At 40.8% G+C, this 20,341-nt stretch overlaps 1 protein-coding gene across 1 annotated transcript in view; it reads right to left on the reverse strand.

Annotated features, from left to right (window-relative positions):
• Positions 1 to 3,072: 3,072 nt before the first annotated feature.
• CPLX1 (complexin 1) overlaps positions 3,073 to 20,341 on the reverse strand; it is a 134,774-nt gene continuing 117,505 nt past the window's right edge. The window contains exon 3 of the mRNA XM_007430706.3: positions 3,073 to 3,282. Within this exon, the coding sequence (XP_007430768.2) occupies positions 3,085 to 3,282 (198 nt within the window). The 3' untranslated portion in view covers positions 3,073 to 3,084. The remainder of the gene's footprint in view (positions 3,283 to 20,341) is intronic.

The raw sequence follows: 20,341 nt of genomic DNA on the forward strand, positions 1-20,341 counted from the left end.
AAAAGGTCAGGAACTGAATTTGGGATTGTCAAAAAATAAAATAAAAACACATATAATATTGCTGTGCTATCAAGCTACAGCCATTCCCTGATTTTGAACCAGGGCTTCAGTCTGCTTAGTTGCAGCTAGAGGCTTTCAGACATAAAACAAGGATTGTTTTTTTATTAGGGTGGCCTAAGGGTGCCACGGGAAGATATCTGATATAACCCAATGCAAATTAGACTTTCTAAAACAGTATGAACCATTGTGGTACTTTTATCTATTTGTTTTAAATAATTATTAAGTTCTCTCCTTCTCTTTAGATGGAAGTGTGTGTATGTGTGTGTTGTATACTTAACTTAGTATAATTAATAACGACATGCTTGTTTATCTGGAATACGTTGGCTTACATGTGAGTGGTTACATGGAATACTGGCCTACAAATTGATCCCATGCCTTTAAATTGTTAAAGGGCTTTGAATTTCCTTTTTAAGATTAGTTCAAACTTCAGCGAAGAAACTTTTAACATCCCTAAGGAAGTCTGCCTCTCATAACTCATCTTTAGTGGCTAACACCCTGATTGGCTGTGTAAAAAAAGAGAGAGAAAAAAGAGGACTTTAACAGGAGAATGCTGCCTGCCTGTAAAACAAGTGCATAGGCTTACCAGCCGCCTGGCCAAAGGAGGACATGTCCTCCCTTTTGTCCTCATGTCCTCCGTCCAGCAGGCACAGCCTTAGAATCAAAAATTGTCTGGCTTTTTGAGTATCTAACAAGCTTTCTCTTCCTGAGCAGCTTTTCTCTGCAGCCTGGAGCTTCCCTAGTAAGTGCTAACTGCAAGTGAACAAGCTCAGCTTTGTGACCTTGATTAGTTGATGAGTGCCTCCTAGGGCTGGCTTTGCTACGTGAAACTGACAAGACCTTAATCAGTTACAGGCTGAAGGCTTTTGCCACCTCATGGACTCTAGCCCATTCCTATGACTGGAAAAAAAAAGTCTAGAAAAAGTAATTTCATATATGTGTAGGCCTAAGTACTTTTTCTGGGGGGGGGGCAGTTTTTCACTGCACTGATTTTTGTCCTGGATGCCAAGAAAGTAAAACAGTTCATCTGTCCTCCTTTCCCATTTGTCCTCCTTTCCAATTGTCCAGGTCCTCCTTTGTCTGTTCCAATATCTGGTAACCCTGGCCATGCAATGTTTTGTATCTGATCTCAAAGTGGTCCAGAGCATGCAAAAACTCAGACATGGTACCTGCCTGTGACATCTTAAACCAGATGCATTTTTTCCTGGGATTATGTGACTGCCCTTTTAGCATGGGGTGACTGCAACTCCTGCTTTCATCAAAACTATGAAAGTGGCATCCTGCTGGATGTGTGTGCAATGTCACAACACAGGACCAGGTACAGGACTTGAAGTGGGACAGCACAATGCTACTTCCCTCAGACCAACTGGTTGGATCCCCTCCTGTGGATGCTGCTGACTTCTAGAATTGAACCTGAAGCCCTTTATGGACCTACTAGGAGCATGTTAGAAGGAGAAAACATGCTGTAGGAAGTGAAAACAGTTTTTAGATTAACATACACACATTTCCTATTCATTCTTGGTTATGGCTATTCTCACAGTACAGGTCAGTTGCCCAAATGATTTTGAGAGCTTTGATTCTTATTTAAAAAGTACAGGTGGGCAATATATCTCTCTATCCTATATACACCTGGGCTGAAAATATTTCCAACTGTTCTCTTCTATAGGATGTGTATACATTGTTTGTCATATAAGCTGAACATTTCCCTGATATCAAAGATAAAGCAGGGCTGAATATTTGCCCATTTTGTGATTAAAAAGGTTATTTGATGGAGATGAATATTTCTCTTGGAGTTGTATTTTTGAGAATATTCAGTTTTTCTTGTTCAGATCACAACCGCCCCCTTCCCAGATGCTCTGCTGTTTTGCCTTATCTCCCTGCTCTTGTCTGGTTCCAGTTTCTACTTCAGTTTTCTGAGCTTAACCTCATAAGGTGATTAGAAGAGATGTCATACTGACTGAGATGATGATCAATAGATTTGGTCCCCCTCATAACAATAGGAGGGGAAAAAAGTAAATTGAGACTGAAGATAATGCATCATCGGGTAATTACATAAATGATCCCCGACAGTCAGGAATCAAAACATAATATGAGGATTGTGTGTAAGAGAGAGAGGAAAAAAAAACCAAAGGTATGTTTCTTATGTCTTAAGGTATGTGATGATGTCCCTGAGGGCAAACAAAATCACAGGGGTGAGGGGATGGGGGAGAATTAAAAAGAAAAGAAAGGGCAAGGTAAAAATACACAGGCAAACATTGTCATAGGCATCATACAAATTACAGCTAGTCCTCGTTAGTGACCACAATTGGGACGGTCATTAAGCAAAGCGGTCACTAAGTGAACCCACGGCTGTGTTTACAATCTTCCTTCAGCTTTCCTTTTCTTTATAGACCTGCAAGGATTGTAAATGCAAGGATTGGTCGCAAAGTTACTTTTTCATCACCGTCGCAACTGTGGTCACTAAACAAGGCAGTTGCTAAACGAGGTCTACCTGTATTGAAACAGGGATATCTTTTCAGAGACCGTCAAAACGATCCCCCCTAAAAAATGAGTACCTTCACTCTGCTCTCCTATGCTGTGGTGGGGACAGCCTAATTCCTTGTTAGGCAGAAGCCTTCTTGGGCAGGGAGAAGCTACCTGTTGCTTACTTTGGCTAAAGCTTTCTTCTTCTTGGAAGAGGAAAACCAAACCTGCCCCTCTCCCTTTCTCTGTATAAGGTACACCTGTCCCTTTTAAAAAACACATGTAAAACTATGGCTTTAGAATAATAACAAGAATAAGAATAAGAATAAAAAGTTGTGTAGACTGCAGCTCATTCATCTTTTCCATCCCTTTGGAGGCATCGTCTAGAAGTGAGGATGTACAAAATCAGGAATGGAGGGGCGGGCGGGGCTCAAGGGGATGGCCAGGGACTGGAGCGGAGCATGGGAAGGGAGGGGGGTGAGAGTGGTGAGTCTAAATTCCCCATTGGTCAATGAGAAATCCATTGCTTTACTGTCCACGGACAGGCTGGCAGTCTGTCGCAGTTTACTTCTTAAACATATCCTGCAGTGGACCCGGCAGGTATTTAATAACGGTATCTAGGATGCTCTCCTCTTCCTCCTCTTCCTCATCCCCACAGCCCGGCGGGATGGCCTTCTTGGGGCGCGTCAGGCTGCCTTCTGCATTTGCTTCCAGAGCAGCTTGGGCCTCTGCTTCCCTTTCCTCCTTCTTCTTAATGCCGTACTGCAAAAGGGAGAGAAAGAACAGATGCGGTCACCCTCTTCGCCAGTCCCTTGAACCGCAGTCAGAGAGGATGCCTGGCGAATGTCAGCGTTGGCTTTGGGGCAGATCACGTCCTGCCAGAGCCCATTCTGGCTGATGCTGCACCCAGCCTTTAAATCAAATAATAGTTTTAAATGTCAGGCTAGGCGGTGAATGATAAAGCTAAGGCAAGAAGGGATAACCTCCGCTAAAGCAAAGAAACATTACATATCAGCTAAAGCCTCAGACTTTCCTGCTCTGCCACACAAAAATTGGTACTGAGACTTTGTCTTTTAAGCCCATTGTAATGTGTCGGGTGACTATGCAATCACACATGTGGCTTTCTTGCTGCTGGGGGTTGACATTTGAGGCTGTGCAACCGGGGGGCAAAACTGAGAATTACTGGCACACCCTCAGTGCTATCCACTTTTCATTCTAGATGAGGCAGCTGAAATGTTCAGACCCAGTTGAAGTCGGCCTTCTGGTCTTCTCTCCCCAACACTGCCAGTTTGCTTGTCATTCATTGCCCTTGATTAGGGTAAGCCTGGGATGAATGAATTGTCCCACCAGCCACGCCAGGCTTTTCCCAATTTGGGGAAGGCTCTATAACTCTATATGGCACCTGCCCGTTGTATCTTTCACCCCTAAGGAGGGACTACAGGCACCTGCAGGATCTGATGCTTTCATCCACACGACAAAAACACATTGTGGCCTTGAGCTGCAAATGCCACCCCTTGTAATAAATGGCCAGAGCCACCCCAGCAGCAAAATGGCCAGGGCCACATTCCAATCCATGGAGCTCCATCATGAAAAAGGGATGCTCACCGTTGCTAGAAAGTAAAATGCTTACACCTCTTTTTTTAGAAATCACAGAATAAATAATCTGGGTTAAAAAACAAAACAAAACAAAAACAACAACGATATCACATCCATGGCCTTCAGCTTTGATTCTTAGGTACAGACTCTCAGTCTTGAAAATATCCTGCAGCAATGCGGTGTCATTTCAGTTATGCAGCATTAAGGATGCACTTCACAAGCAAAATGACTCAGGGAGGTCAGATCATCTTCTATGAAATTACTCGTCTGTTGGATCCAAAAGTAATTGCTTTGCCTAAATGGTCCCCATACCTTTTCTTGTTGGCTTTGCATTCTAATTAAAGTACTGTATGGAAATCTTGATAAAATCCAATATACACATGCAAAGGATAGTTGGTTAGGATAAAGTCTTTAGGCTAGCAAAACATATGATGAGAATAAGTGACCCCCTAAAAAGTAATTACATGGGATTTCAAACAGATTAAAGGATTATTTTAGGACAAATTGTTCAGCATTCCCCCTAATTGAATATGTAAGGTGCAGATGTTCTTTTGATGGCTTTTTTTTTTTTTTAAAGAAAAAAGAACTATTAAATTAAGCTAAAGTGATTAGCAGCCCTGCCAATAAGTCACCTCCATGAGTTATCGGCACAGAAATAAGCTCTGCCTTTCCAGAGAAGAAGATATAGCCAGCATGGCCCCAAGAAACTCCTTGATACTTTTTTGTAGTAATTAATTCATTCAGCCACTTGATTAAAGGCCAGTTGCTTCAAAGTTCAGCAATCAGCATTAGGACTGCAACAACTTAAAGTAACTACTTCCCCTGAAATTAGTCAGATTTGGTCCTAATGCTACCATAGGATCACCTGATCTATTTGTGCAGATCTTGGCTGAAAAGAAGTAACCTTAATAGTTGCTTCCACTGTTTACTATGAGAATTTAACTCCCCCCATTAAAAACAAACAAACAAACTGATACCCTCTAGATGCTTTAGGTCACAGTTTCCACAAGTTCTCCCATTCATAATGCTGGTTGGGGTTGATGGGAGCTGAATTCCAAAACCCATGGAGGACATCATGTTGTCTACCAGAGATATAATGTTACTCAATCTAAAGAAGAATACACAAGTACCACAACCATGTACTAATACCTGCTAGGTGGCTTTCTCTCAACCTCAACCATCCTTCTTCATCTGCAAAATGGAAGGATATTACATTGCCTAGTCTAAAGTAGACTACATGTTGTATTTTGCCACTTGAGTGTGAAAACTTTCCTTCCATTGAAATAGTGGGTAAGTGAGGCAAGAGGATCCAGTTTTGTTGGAATCCAGTCATTATGGGACAAAGGGTCAAAATCAGCCCTATGCAGAAACATTTCCACCATGGCCATAACCTAACCTAGTTCAGACTTCTCCTATCCCAGCTATTTCATGGATAGATGATAGAGAGACAGACAGACAGATATTGCATTTAGCTTGGCCCGAAGAAATACTCTGAATAGTTGAAACTGCTTTACAAATGTTAATGGTAATTTAAAAAAAATGAAATGTAAATAAAAAATACTTTAACTGCACCGTAGCTGAAGGCATATGTTACATTTCTTGCAAGTCTTTATCATTGACTGGCCATCACCCTCCACCCTACAAACATAGAATTAATAAAGGGGAACATGGTTTCATGGACAGAATGGACATCCTCCCTGCAGATCTTGAACCCTGAAATCTTTCTTCTACTTAGAAATAGTTCATTGCTCCTTCCCAAGGGCATGTTTCTTGGCACAAGTATTCCCCCATTCAGTCAGAAGCTTTTGAAAATCAGCCCATTCATTGCAAGACAATAACTTTCAATAGACTCAATACTGCCAGCTTCTCAAACAGGATCAAGCACATTTTGATTCCAGCATTCTTCCCTCTGTCTGTCCTATGGATACATTTCACCTTGCATGTAGTTTGACAGGTGCATCCATCTCTGCATACTTTTTCTCTTTGCAAATTATGTTGTGGGTTTCCCCCCTCAATGTGCCTGTTGATTTCTTATTAATTTTCCACATGAAGAGAGGAATTTAGAGAATCAGTAACTTGGACACCTCCAGCAGGAGAGAAGGTTGGGCATTTACCAGGATCCAAGATTAGAGACATGGGAAGACCAAAAGTAATGTTAGAGAATTAGAACAAATGTCTATTAAGAGGGCTCAGTGGAGATGAGCCCCCATCCAGAAGTCAGTAGTCTTTTGATCTAACTCATTGTGGCTTATATGGAGCTTGAAATTAAAAACAAGAAGTCTCATTTTTCAAAGCCATTCCCTATCAATCTGCGACTGACAGCCCAATGCCATGCCTGGTTAGGTGGAAGTAAATTCAACTGAGTTCAGGAGGACTTCCATCCAGATACAAGGAGGAAGAATTGGAATTGCTGGTATGTATATATTACTTCAGGTTGTTTCCATATATAGGACCTGAATGTCATATACAGTATTGGTTGTGTGGGTAGGGTCCCTGGAGATGATGGTGGTGATGGAGTTGCAGTAAACAGCTTTTGTTCAATGAGTGCTAGTGACAGGTTTTAAAAGGCCATTAAGGAAGTCCCCTCAGGGCTTCTCTCTCATTTCCTCCTCCTTTAAGTCAACATTAATGTTCATCTCTGGGCCTTAGGGACAGGTCAGGTGAATAAGCAGGTGACAATAACCAGATAGAAAAGAAGGAAATCTAGGGGGTCTCAGTGCCTTGGCAGATGCCAACCATCCTGATCCTTAATGCCAGTCTTGCACACACACCAATCGCCTGGTAATATTATTTTTAGGCTATCATAAATCCAATGGACACCTTCACGAAAATATCCTGGGCAGAAAGGTATCACACGTTGAGGGTCACTGAATCCCCAGCTGCCGTTTGTTTCCATAATTAATCCACTGAAGAAAAGAAGACAGAGATGAACCATAATTATGCAGAAGAAAAGGAGATGGAGATGAAGCAAAAGGAATAATTAATGACTATACATAATGAATTGTATCCTGAATATTTGCCTGTGGCTATTTTGAGGACAAAATGGGGAAACAGGATTTTCAAGGGCCTCTACTTGTTTTTCCTTGAAATGCATATATGTTTGTTTGCCAGCCCCTGAAACATAATTAAAAGTTTAATTAACTTAGGGGAGAGGTATTTTTGCAGCAGCTGAAAAGTTTGGTCTCTTTCCTAGTCTACAGTTCTTGCCTTTGTTTTGTTCATCATGTTTGTGAACCCTTCAATGAACTTGGGGACTGCTGCCTTTATTGGCTTAAAAAAAAAAGGTCTCCGTTACTTTCACTTTTCCATTGTTCTTCGATAAGCCGTTCCATTCCAACAGGCCATCAGAACTCAACTTCCCTTATATTTCCTGAAGGAATGAGGGCAAAGAACCTTTTCTTCCTAAAAGGCCACATTTTTTATTGAACATGGTGATACAGCATTGTCAGCTCCTGACAGAGTCCTCTAGCGCTGCTTCTTCACTTGCTTGGGCCCAGGCAAAAAGAGATATCTGTGTCAGCCCGTAAGGGTAGGACAGGTCAGAAACAGGCATGGTAGGGATTCCAGAAAGGCTCTTTATTACAGTATGGCAGAATAACAGAATTTTGAAAGTCTGCCCAACTTTCTCTCCACCCCATCTTATACTAAACAAAATTGAGGCAGTTTCTTTCTCACGCTCCCGTTTTTCTCAGTTGTCTAATCTTTTCACAGAATCCCCCCTTAATTGCTCATCCCTTCCTTATTCTCAAGGTTAGCTCTACATTTTTTTGCAAACTGGGACTGCCACTTCATGCTCCCATATCTAGCTCTCCTGGTGGGGGCAAGGGCCTAAAGGTAAATGGTGAGCCCATCCAACATCTTGTCACCTTCTTCCCAAAAGGGTAGCTGGCAATGTTCTTAGGGACTCCTGAGCAGACAGTACCAGGCTCAAACAAGAGTCTCTAATGTTTTATTTTTCAGAGTTTCAAGGCCAGTTCAGCACCTGGAGCCACGGTTAAGGTTAGGGTTAACTAGGCATGACACATTTCTTGCAATTAGCAAATCTGGCAATTAGGAACTAAGATCTGACGGTGGAGGGATGTATGATTTAAATTTTGCCCTAACAGCAGTCCTGATCTGGACTGTGTTAGCCCTTTGAGGTAGTCTAGACAAGAAGCACAAGGAGGGAGTGTACCTTCTAAAACACTTCCCACACCCTCTCCCATTCTATAGATGGAGATATCTTTTACATGACAGTTGTCCAGTCTGTGGTTCTTCCTCCTGTCTCCCAAGGTCATTCCCACCTATCATTACAGATTGGGATTCATATATGACATTTGCATGGGGTGGAGGGTAAGCATAGGTGAGTGTAATTTTCATTTCAGACCATAGGTATGAGGTACACAACACACATCAAAAGGATAATGGAAAACATTGGATTAAATCCTCAGCATCACCAGCATTCTAGGCCAGTTTTTTTAACTCTTAAACAAACCAGCAATAACATCCCCAAATGCCTACCCACACAAATAATATCCTGTTTAATCTAATCCAAAATATCAGACTCAACAGAGTAAGTCATAGGAAGCTTTGATCTTTGATTCCATGCTTCCCTTGTTAAAAAAGGGATGAGAAGATTTAAAACAACTCATCTTAACAAAGGTTTTAAAGAGAAAAGAACACACTAAAAGATAAAGAAAAGGAAGAAGTGAAATGTACCGGGTCTTATTTTCTTTCCTAGCAATGCTAGACCCTTTTAAGGTTATTTGGGGTGATATTACTTTAGTACAATTAAGCACCAAAGACACTTCATTAATTTACATTAGGCATCTGTTTTGGGGTAAGCTATTTACCAGGTGTGAAGAGCTCAATTTCCCTTCTCATAAGCTCATTCATTATCTCCCTCATTATCCATGATCTGGATTTGCAACAGGAACATGGGCATAAGGCCCATACGGATTGCCTTGGTGACAACATGGAGATGAGTCAATAAATTGGGCATCTTGCCTGTGCCATGAAGTTGGGGTACTGAAACAGCAAATGAAATATACCCTCCTGCCCTCTGAGAGTAGAAGGGAGGAAGGGACAACTGATGCAGACAGTGAAATCACTGGAACATCTGCATTGTTTTGATGCTCCATTGGCCTTCTGGCTAGAATTTCCGTCGCCTCCACTGGCCGTGTTCTCATTTCCTCACTCAGCTTAGGCAACCCACTCTTTATTTTCAAACATCCATGATAATAGTGTATCACAATATCATTCAACCTGGCACAGCCAATAGGGGTCTTGGGCACTTTGGCCATGGGGTAAAGAACAGTAAACAGGAGGAGGAGGAAAAAGAGGAGGAATATAAAAGAGAACATTGAACCAGCATGAATGTGCTTTCTTCAGAAAGTGCCAGGAAAAAAGAACTCGCCTAAAATGTGAAGTACTTTTGCCATGCTCTGCATGATATACATATAAAAACAATATAAGGTGAACTGTTTCAGTTCATCTCTACCCAGATCAGAAATGATTTCTTTTTGGCAATATCAGATGATGAGCCTAATCACACGTTTTTAATGGTGAGTAGGTCAAATGATGTATTGCTATGATACATTTCCCCCCACCCAATTTTTTTCCCCTCAAAGTAGAAGAATTCAAGAAATAGCCATTGCCTCCACTGGTGAGATTGATAGAGTTGAAGAGCTCAGCACTGAATAACAGGAAAGCCAGCAGGGAACAAATACCCTACGACTGAGCCAACTCAAGTTGAACAGATACTCAAGGACTGAGCCAACTCAAGTTGCTCACTGAATGACCTTGAGCAAATTGCTGCTTCTTAACCTAACCTACGTCCCAGGATTACTGTGAGAATAAGATGGGAGAGAATCATTAATATAGTTTGGAGAAGGGCAGAACCTAAAGATAACGATCAAATAATATAGCATTCTCCAGGCCTGAGATGTGCACAATGGGTAGGGCAGTCCAGTTAAGAGTAGCTTCCATGATCTGTTCCTACATAAACAAAAGGGAAGACGGGAAGGACCACTCATTTGTAGCTTGATTCTCAGGATCAGGATAAGTTCTGCTGTTGAAGAGTAAAGGGCAAAACTTTCACTTGTGCCCAGGGGGTGAGATGGCAAAGGCGTAGTTTTACACTAAGGCAGTTCAGCAAGGGAGTGTTCTCGGCATATAAATCAGGATTCTCTTTAGAAAGATTTGGAAACAAGGTAGGTGTGTGAGGGATAGCAGATGTCTATACCATTGTTTGTTTACACATTCCTCCAGTTTTTGGCTCAAGGCACCCAAAGGAACTCATAATAGAAACATATAAAATAGCAGTGTAAAACAGTAAGTGCAATTACTGGCTTCTGCTTCATATATGGCTTGGTGTCTGGTGATCTGCAGGACCACATCTTCCCACCAGAGTCACCCCAACCTCTCTGTTCACGCCAGGAGAATCAGCTGGTTGTCCTCCATATTCAGGAGGTTAGATGGGCTGAAGCCCAGAAATGCTGCTTTTTGGTGAAGGGGCAGGCCCTCTGGAATGACCTCCTGTTGGAGATTCATTTGCCTCCAACATTGTCTACCTTCCAGAAAAAGCTGAAGATGGAGCTTTTCCAGAGGACTATTGGGACCTGATGCCATATATTTTGTTTGGGTTGTATCTGTCTTAAGCTTTTTATATTTATATTTATTTCACATCTTGTTACTTGCTGACAGTCTTGTGTTGGCAGCGGCATACTAATTGGATAAATAAATAAATAAAACCAAGTGACAAGCTTCCTCCCAGACTTGAGCAACTTCTTCATTTTTACTCAAAGATTGAAGACTTTCAATGCAACTTTAAAAGCTTTCTTCATGTCACTTTAAGTTCAGTGGCACTCATTTTCTAGTAGCCATACAATTCAGTTCTATACATATGCAAGCCAGCAGGCTTTATTCGAAATAATAAATAATTAAAGGACTTAAAGCTTGATGCCAACTGGCAGAAGCTTGCCAAGAGAAGTAAGAGAGTTAAAACTTAGTTGCAAACGTCTGTGACTAGCTGTTCTTTAAAGAATCAGAGGAAATAGGTACCTCAGGGATGCTAAAGTAAATAGAATATAGAAAATAAAGGAAGTAAGAAGAAGTTAATGCGATAAGGAACTTTGGATAGAGAGGGTTTTGTCCCAAGAAAGAAATGAAACCCAGAGTTAGGAAATGCAATTGTATGTCAGAAAGACCTTGAAAAATATGGTGAAGAGATGCTGCCTAGGGAAAAGTCAAATAAGAGAGAGCATAGCCCGCAGCTGCATAATGGGTAGAGAAACAGGCTCAGAAAGCAACCTTCCTAACTTCTCAAGCGGTAAAGATGATGGCGGGAGATTTGCATTTTCAGACTTGCAAGATTCTGTTAATGTAGCCTTACCATAAAGTAACTCATCTGGTTGTGTTTCCTGTCTGGTCTACCTGGGAAGGCTGACATCAGTCTTCCAAGTCTGAAAATACAAATCTCCCACCATCTGTGCATACCAATCAGAAGTAAACTCTACTGAAATTGAGAGCAGCAATAAGACCTGGTGGTCAGAAGATGAGATTTGTAAGTGTGAATCATGTAAAAACTGCAGGTGGCTTGGCATAAAAGAGGAATGTTAGAGATAAGGGGAGTGTTAAGGATGCAGAAAATTGGAGGCTTGACCAAGAGACAACCTGGCAAAGCTAGAGACTTGATCGAGAGGTAATTAGCATAGCAAAACACACACCCCAAAGGTGGGAATTTTAGAAAACATAGAACATGCTAAGCTTATTATGGGATGTTCATATGTAACATGGAATCAGGTGTGTCTGCGCAACATTGTAACCAATTATACCTATTTTCTTATCTCAATGTAACCAAGTATGTTTATTCCCTTTTTTTCCAACAAGTATAAAAATAGATGTAAAAGTTTGCTTGGGGCTCCTCTTCCTTTAGCGAGATGGAGTCCTATTTCTTGAAGCACTTCAACAAAAGGAGGAACAGCCAATTCTCGTCTTCGGGGTCTTATTTGGCAGAACCTGTGGGAAAGGGGTTCTGCACTTTGCAGCAAACAAAATGAACATCGCTAAGTTCTATACACAGGATGTCACTTCCTACAAGCTTCTCTCTTGCTGGTAGTGGTTCCTCCTCCCTTTAGAGGAAGGAATCATAGTTCACTCTTTGAGTTCAGGATCTGAAATGACTTGGGCCAAGCAGTAGGAGAAGCAGTAGAGCAGAAGCAGTTCATATTGTACATGCTGAAAGATGGTTTCGACCACGGATGATGCCCCTCTCCCTACCAGTTCCTTTATAGCAGACGCTCCAGTAGAGTTAAGGCTGGCAAGCCCAAGATAACGTTTAGAGGGCATCTCAACCAAGGCAAGGATCAATAAGTCGAGCAGCACAGAACATGAACTGTAGATCAGGCAGCCAGTAGGATCTGAAACAATGCAAACACTACCGGGCTGTGTCTTTAGAAGTGCAATCCAAGTTGTCAGGCCTCACACAGCTGGGCACAATCAAGGAAGCAAAAACTACACAGATTTCACAATGATATCTTTAATACTAGTCAGGGTTCAATAACAGAATCCTGGAAACTGTAACAAGAATTTTCCAGCCTCCTTTTTGGTGATTTAATTAAAGCAGAGTCTTTTTCCTACAGCTGTGATAAAGTATAGCTACGTGCAACAATGCCCAGAATTTTGTATGGCAGTTACTTGCATTAAGGATCTGACCTCTTCTTTATATAATGCAGATGGTTTCTAACAATGCAGAGATGCTTGAAAAGAATTGGCTGAGTATTCATCAGCTAAGTATATAAAAGAATCAATATGCAACATCTCAGATAGGCAACACCTTAGCAAGGCCAACAGATGAGATTAAACATGAACCTCCTGATCTGGGTGTCTGCCCTGCCTTCCATTTTTGTTACCCAGAATGTCCCACTCTAGTATCATTTCTGAGACACTTTATATACTGTGAATATACCATAAAGCTCTTGCAGGTGTATCAGTGGTGCTGCATGAATGTTAATTTCCAGATGCGACCTGCGTTCTTTTTGAAAGAAGAGCTGGAAAAGAAATATTCCTGCTTTTCTCAAAAAATCAGCAGTTGCCATGGAGTGAAAGCAGAAATACTAAGAAGTAAAATAATTATTTACTAATATCCTAGATAATAATGGTTACAAACTGTGTATGTATGGGTGATCTTTCTGTCTCAGATCCCCATTGCCAAAACTGAATATTCATGAACATCTGGGCTAGCTAGATTTGGAACAGGGGAAGGGTAAGCAGTAACCAGGTTGTTGGAAATAAATGTCCAGACCTGCAATGCCCATCATGAATTGTCCACCCATGCTAGTAATTAGAAGAAAGAAGCAGGATGATTCTGTGATTATTAGAATTCTGAGCAATAGGGTAGGGAATGCCAGCTTGCCTTCTATTACTTTATTAATTTAGGATTTTGTACATTATATCTGTCAGGTTTAGCCCAAAGAACTCTAAGAGACAATGCAAAATCAGTTCAGCTGTGTTTATTAGCTACAACCTCTAGAAAGAATCTCCCCAGACTGAACCCCATCTCCCAAGCCACCCAGCCACAACACCGTGAATTCTTCAGGGAGGTGCCAGCCTCATCCTCTTGAAGCTCCCACACTCCTGCGGTGAACTAAGAAAACGCTTACCTCCCTTAGCCTGGCCTTCATAAGTCCATTCCATCACAATATCTTATATGTGCATTAGCACAGTAGCCGCATGATAGACTTTGGATTTTGCATACATTTTGTTGTGTTGCGCACCATGCACAGGGGGCTATTGCAAAGGTATAAATCTCTTCTCAGAGATCAACTCAGAGGATCTATGGCAGTGTTTCTCAACCTGGGCAACTTTAAGATGTGTGGACTTCAACTCCCAGAATTCCCCAGCCAGCCATGCTGGCTGGGGAATTCTGGGAGTTGAAGTCCACACATCTTAAAGTTGCCCAGGTTGAGAAACACTGACCTATGGGGTTGCTGTTTTTGTACTGGAGTAAGACTGTCTCGGTGCTCAGTAGGATCCTTTTCCTGAATGGGTCCCAATTCCTACTGAGATCATCCCCACTGCTGTTCTACTGATCTTTTCTCTCTGGGCCTAATTTTAAGCTGGCTAGAGAAGAGGAGGGAGACCACCTATGTGTTCCCAAAAAGCAGAAAGAGAGAGAGAATATACATACCTCTCCAGGTAAAAAGCACGAAGATCTGCATAATATTTTTGCCAATTAGATGTGTAGAAACAAGTTTAAGGAAACAATGCTATAAAGTAATAGATAGATATATGCAGGGTTCGTGCCTGATCCTTAGAGGCAGACAACTTGTCCAATGCCTACTTTCCCATTTTATGTCCTTAGACCTCCAACCCCAAGAAATAATACATTTATACGTGCAATGGCATTCTGAAAAAATGAATAACACGGGTAGCTGAAGCCTTGATTTGTGGAATTTCACCTTATTTTACTCTGCACTCTGGGCAGTTTCCACTTTTCGGGGAAAGGTGGGAGGGAGCTCCCTTCAAGGACATTACTGGAAACACCTAGATAAAATCAGATACACTTCTTACTGGCAGAAGTCTGACATCAGGACTCAAAGCAAGGACAAAGTACTATTAAAGAATATCAACCTTCTAGAACACTCCACTGCAGCTCTCTAAGTAGCCATTTTGGAAAAAAAGAAACTTTTAACAGCACAGTCAAGGAAAAGACTGCTGAACTCAACATATATAAAGGGTTTCAGACTACCTCAGAAAGTCTCAACAAAGACAATAGTTTTTTACACACTACAATTGTTACTACTAATCTGTTCTATATGTAACCCTCATCTACATAACCACCCTATTTTCCCTTCCCGCATCCAAATTTAAATGCTACATCAGATGAGTTATAGCTCACAATAGCTTAGGCCTTTTAATAAAGCTTGTTAGTCTAAAAAGTCCCCCCCCCCTTCCCATGCGCTCCACAAATATACTCCAGAGAGCTAGGGGTGCTCCTAAATAGATTTGGAGGGTCAAGGGACTGAAGTGAGAAAGGGTAGAGAAATTCGTGTTTGCAATAATGGAATTAATTTTCCTTCTCCAAATGCAATCAGAGATTAATCTGCCTTGGAATTTGCCCTGGGATTCAGCACGCCCCTTAATGACTGAGACCCCGACAAATTTCTGGCACTGAGCATATTGGCTCCTAGCTGGTGTTCCAAATCAAAGTTTAAAATCATTATTTTTCTGTTCAGGGGCATATGATGCCTATATGCTCCAGTTTGGGAAAAAAATAGTGATTAAGGACATAATTGACTCTGCAATTCTGGTCCAGAGCAGTAATTGCTTTTAACTGTAGAATAAGAGATTAATTTTCCAAGGTTTTTTTTTTTTTACCCTATTAATTATTTCCTTCCTGAACTTATTTATTTATATTTCTGAATACTTTAAGGCCCATCCTGAAAAAGCGTGGACAACTTAAGTTCATGTCAGATGAAGATAAAGTCAGCAAAGACTTCAGATTGATTTTTGATTAAAACTGAAAGGAATAAACATAAATTGGAAATGCTTTTTTAACCAGGGTTTTGCCTTAAAGCAGTACCCCTTAGAAAGATTAATCTAAAAACAATTTAAAGAGAAAGAACATGCAAAGCAAAGAGACACAGAAGGGAAGAAAGCACATCGAATATGGTAATTCCATACATGCAAGGGGTACAAAATCTGGGCTGAAAAACTCCAGTAAAGAGTTAGGAATTTTTTAACTGTTTGCTGGCATGTGACAGTTGCTTGGAAGTTTGCAGTGCAGATAGGGTAGTCCTAACTTAATAGAAACCTCCATCACAGAGTGGGAAAAGACCTCAAAGATCACCTCATCCAAACCCCTGCTAGGTGCAGGATCTGCTAAAATGTTTTGGGCAGAGGGCTCTGAAACCTCTGCTTGAAGATATCAAACCAAACATATCACTTCACAAGGCAACCTATTCACCTGGTAGACAGCTCTTACCATCAGGAAATTCCTCCTAATATCACACCCAAATTTACTTCCCTGTAGTTTCAAGTCATTGGTTGTGGTCCTGCCCCAACAGAGAACAACTTTACTTCCTCCTGTATATGACAACCCTTTAGCTATCTGGAGACATATTGTATCTCCTGTCAATCTTCTGTTGGCTAAACATATCCAGTTGCTTTAATTCATAGGACTGAGCTGCTTATCCCCTCCCCAGCTTGATAGCCTACTCACTCCAGATTGTCAATGTCCTTTTTAGACTACAATGCCCAGAACTAGACACATTATTCCAAGCTGACTAAAGCAAAATAGAACGGGACAATTGCCTCCTGTGAATTGTACTTTATGCTCCTGTCCATTCATCCCAAAGTAGCTGGATCTTTTCACATACACTACTACCAAGTTAGATCTCCCCATTCCTATAGTTGTGCCTTTTTTCCATTCATTCTCCCCAGAAGCAGGATTTTATATTACTATAGGTTAAATTTCATGCTATTTGGGCCCACCGTTCAAGCCTGTTGAGATCTTTTTGAGTATTTTCTCTCTCACTTCAGATCTAAGGAAGAACAAAATGGCTGCTCCCTTTATAAGTACAAAAGCTGATGGTGATAAAAGTCTAGTGAACTGAGAGCAGGAAGCCCATGTAAGGGACAGGAACCTGTTATACATCTTTCGCTTCCAAGCCTTGTTCTACCAACTAAATATATCTTACCTGAAGCAACTGCTTTACTCAGATTACTCATGGGGCTGGTTCTGCAGGCCAGTGATCTGTGTCAGATTCCAGAGCTATGATGCATACATGCAGTTTGCAACTGGGATTTCTGTGGGTTCTCAGGATTTGATAGAAAACTCAGTGGAAAATGTCACTTCAGATTTGTTTTCCTTTATTAAGAATACCCATCAAGCTAATTGAAATCAGTTAGTTTCATTTTCTCCAGAATTTACAACTAGCTAATTGCATTACTTTCTACTGCCCAATTCCTCCTATCCTTCACCTCCTGAAAAGGCAGTGCCTTGACTTTTTAAACTGCCTTGCAGACAGAATTATTTTTCTCTACTATTGATTATCATAGTCCAAGTTTTCTTTAATTACATATATGTTTGCAAGCCATAACACAAGCATTTGCCTATGGCTATTTCAGGTTATTATTCTACTCTCTATTTATATCCTATTTTACAGCCCAAAAAGGATATCCTTGGCAGATTTGGGAGCAATCTTTCTCCCTCTAGTCTGGCTGGTAGAATAATTGATGTTCTGTCATCTTCAGTCCCAGAGGGATTATCTGCAAAGGGTAGACAAGGTCCCAAGGGACATCTTCCTCTCTGGATCCTCAGTGGGTCTTCACCCAGAACTTACCCCACATTTCTATTCATCCATCTTCCCTGGAATTGCCTTCAAACTGACAAGACTCTATCAGTAAAACACTGCCCAGTTCAGTTTAAGTTAACCAGTTCTTTACTAAAACCACCAAGTTTCCAACACCCATCACTGCTTAAATCCATCTTAGGTTGTGCCAGGCATCTTACATCTCCATCAAGTTTTCTGCCCCAGTTCTCTTTTCCAAAGCTCCTCCAGTAATTTAAAATTCTACCTTTTGTGCCAGTCCAAAAACCCTTCCTCCTCCTATTTTCCTTTTTTATGTATATATATGTGTTATTAAATAAACTTTTAACAGGATAAAAACAATACAACTTTTAGAGAAGAAATATTTTCCTATGAGAAACTGAGCCAATCCTAATCTCAGCTTCTTGTATCAGCTAGCTAGCACAAAGTTTGTTTATTGGCATGGATATGTGAAGAGCCAAGAAAAAGTTATGGCTGAGTGCAAGTTCCTAAGCCAGAATTTTTTCCCCTCATTTCAGTATATGAAGGTGCTTCATGGAATAAATTCTTTTGTCTGAAACATCTCAGCAAACCATACCACTGATTAAAAGGGCAGAATTATTCCCTTTTTGAAGATTTCTTCTTTCTTAGAATAGATCAGAGTTTCTCAACCTTAGCAACTTTAAGATGTCTGGACTTCAACTCCAGAATTGAAGGAGGAATTCTGGGAGTTGAAGTCCACACATTTTAAAGTTGCTAAGGTTGAGAAACCCTGGAATAGACCAATCTAGCAAACAAGAGATGCCAAAGCAATTTTTTTTTCAAGCCTTATTTTTGTATGTAACACCTCCTAAGTGAAGTTCTTATTTTCAGCCTCAGATTTGGACCTCAGCCACTGATATCAAAGGATCATCTCCACCAGCTGGTCTGGGAAAATGTGGTAAAATGTTGGCCATCTTCTCTTTTGTTCCCCAAATTACTGAAAAGTCTCCAAAATTACTGCGGGATAGTTTGTCTTCCTCATCAAAGAAGTTCATTTGAACTTGAAAGCAAGGCTGTTCAGGTACAGAAATTTCAGCAGTACTTTACTCAAGAGCTTCCTTCTACTTTGCTATTTAAATCTGAATGACCCTGTCAGAGTGGTTAATACATGCAATTAGCACTGAAGCAGATCTGTGAGTTAAGAAGATGCTGCTCGAGTCTCCCTCCCAAAATGAGTTACACGTTATATTATCTACCAGACAGTTATGCTTTTAAAACAGCAGTCTAGCCAGCAGAAGCTCTTCATCAGCAATCAGTTATGATATTTCAGATAGTTCCCTGGAGGATGTCCTGAGTTCTTACCTAACAAAGTAGTGGCCTACCCTGACTCAATTGTCAGCTGTTATAAGGTTGCTAATAACTGCTAAGCTCTGGTTCTTTTAAGGAACACATAATGCTGAGCCTGTAATTAAAGAATAGAACATTAAATAAAGAGGAAGAATTTGTGACAGTCATAACATTTTGTGAGTTTCCAAGGGGCATCAAGAACAACTCCTACATCTATCTAAATTAATGGTTTCTAAATGGAAATTCTTTCTAAATTGATGAATGGAATTATTTCAGATACAGATATGGGAAGAGGACCAGATTGGAGAAAAGGAGTTAATGTTGCATAAATAGGAACATTTCTTACTATTGCCTATCAGATTAATTAGTGCTCCCTGCTCTAAACCCATACATTTTTCTTTGGCTCTGGGTGATTTTTACTGAGGAAATGGCTCAATGAATAATTTATTCACTCCTTCTCCTCCCATCATGGTCTTTTGCTGGATTTTTATCCAGAAAACAGAATATTACCACAATCCTCTAAAGTAACACTGTATCACCAGGCCCGCACAGTATACTTTCCTCATCCTGCTGCTGTGAAAATTCATCATTTTCTACCACTTCTGGCTAGCATAACCTTTTGATTAGAGTTTATGGAAACGGAAGTTAAAATATCTGCAGGGCACCAGGCTGGAGAAGAAACTTCTAAAGACATCAGAGAGCCCTTTTAAAAATCTCTATCATGTGTAGTTTGAAAGACTCAGAGGCAATAAACGTAATTAATATTTTTAGCTGGATTTCAAATTCTACAAACAATGTAGCTGAGCAAAACTTCTAGGACAGGATGGGCTCTACATCTGAGGGGATAAAATGATGCTCGTAACAGGCTTCACTGAGTCCCTGTTTTCGAGCCTTAGCTGGATAAAACTGATATGATGTTTCTGAAATATTGCTAGACCAATGTGTAAAAACACTAATGAAGTCTCAAAGTCACCCCAAGGCCCTATGATGCCTATGGTGGCTGGTTACTAGGGTAATAAACTCTAGGTAGAACCAAGGAGAATAAGTTGAGCTTATTGTAAAAGGCAGAGACAAGGCTAAAGTGGGTAGGCAGGAATTCTCTTTGTTTTACACCCAGACACCACAGAGCAAAACAACCACACCAAATCAAGCCTCCAGGTAGAAATGGAGACATATACAAGTTGTACACAAGATATATGCCCCATTCTTTCACAGCTGGTAATCCTCTTGACATGTCCCCCTGCACCCCAATTTTTTTCAGTCAACCTCTTGGTCTGTGCTTAAGAGACAGGCAACGGCATTGCCAAGGTCTTTCTCCTTACCTGGTGTGTAGGCCACATGATACAGCCAAGCATTAGATTTATGGGTTTTCTTTATTCCCAGAGCAACTTGGGGCCCACCCAGGACTTCTCAGGACATAAGATTTGAGGCGGGAAGCAGATTTGTTGGGCAGGTGATTACCAGTTTAAAAAAGAAAATTAAAATACTTAAAAATGACAGGAGGCTTCATTTACTCACTGATTTCTTCTGTTCTCTAGAACCAGCTTTATTGGCTGGTGGATAATTTTTATCTTTTGTTATTTTCTTCCACAACGCTTTTTCTT

Source organism: Python bivittatus, unplaced genomic scaffold (genome assembly GCF_059951505.1).
Source record: "Python bivittatus isolate LINGU-HERP-01145 unplaced genomic scaffold, Pbiv_v1 ctg000850_np1212, whole genome shotgun sequence".
Classification (NCBI taxonomy): Eukaryota; Metazoa; Chordata; class Lepidosauria; order Squamata; family Pythonidae; genus Python; species Python bivittatus.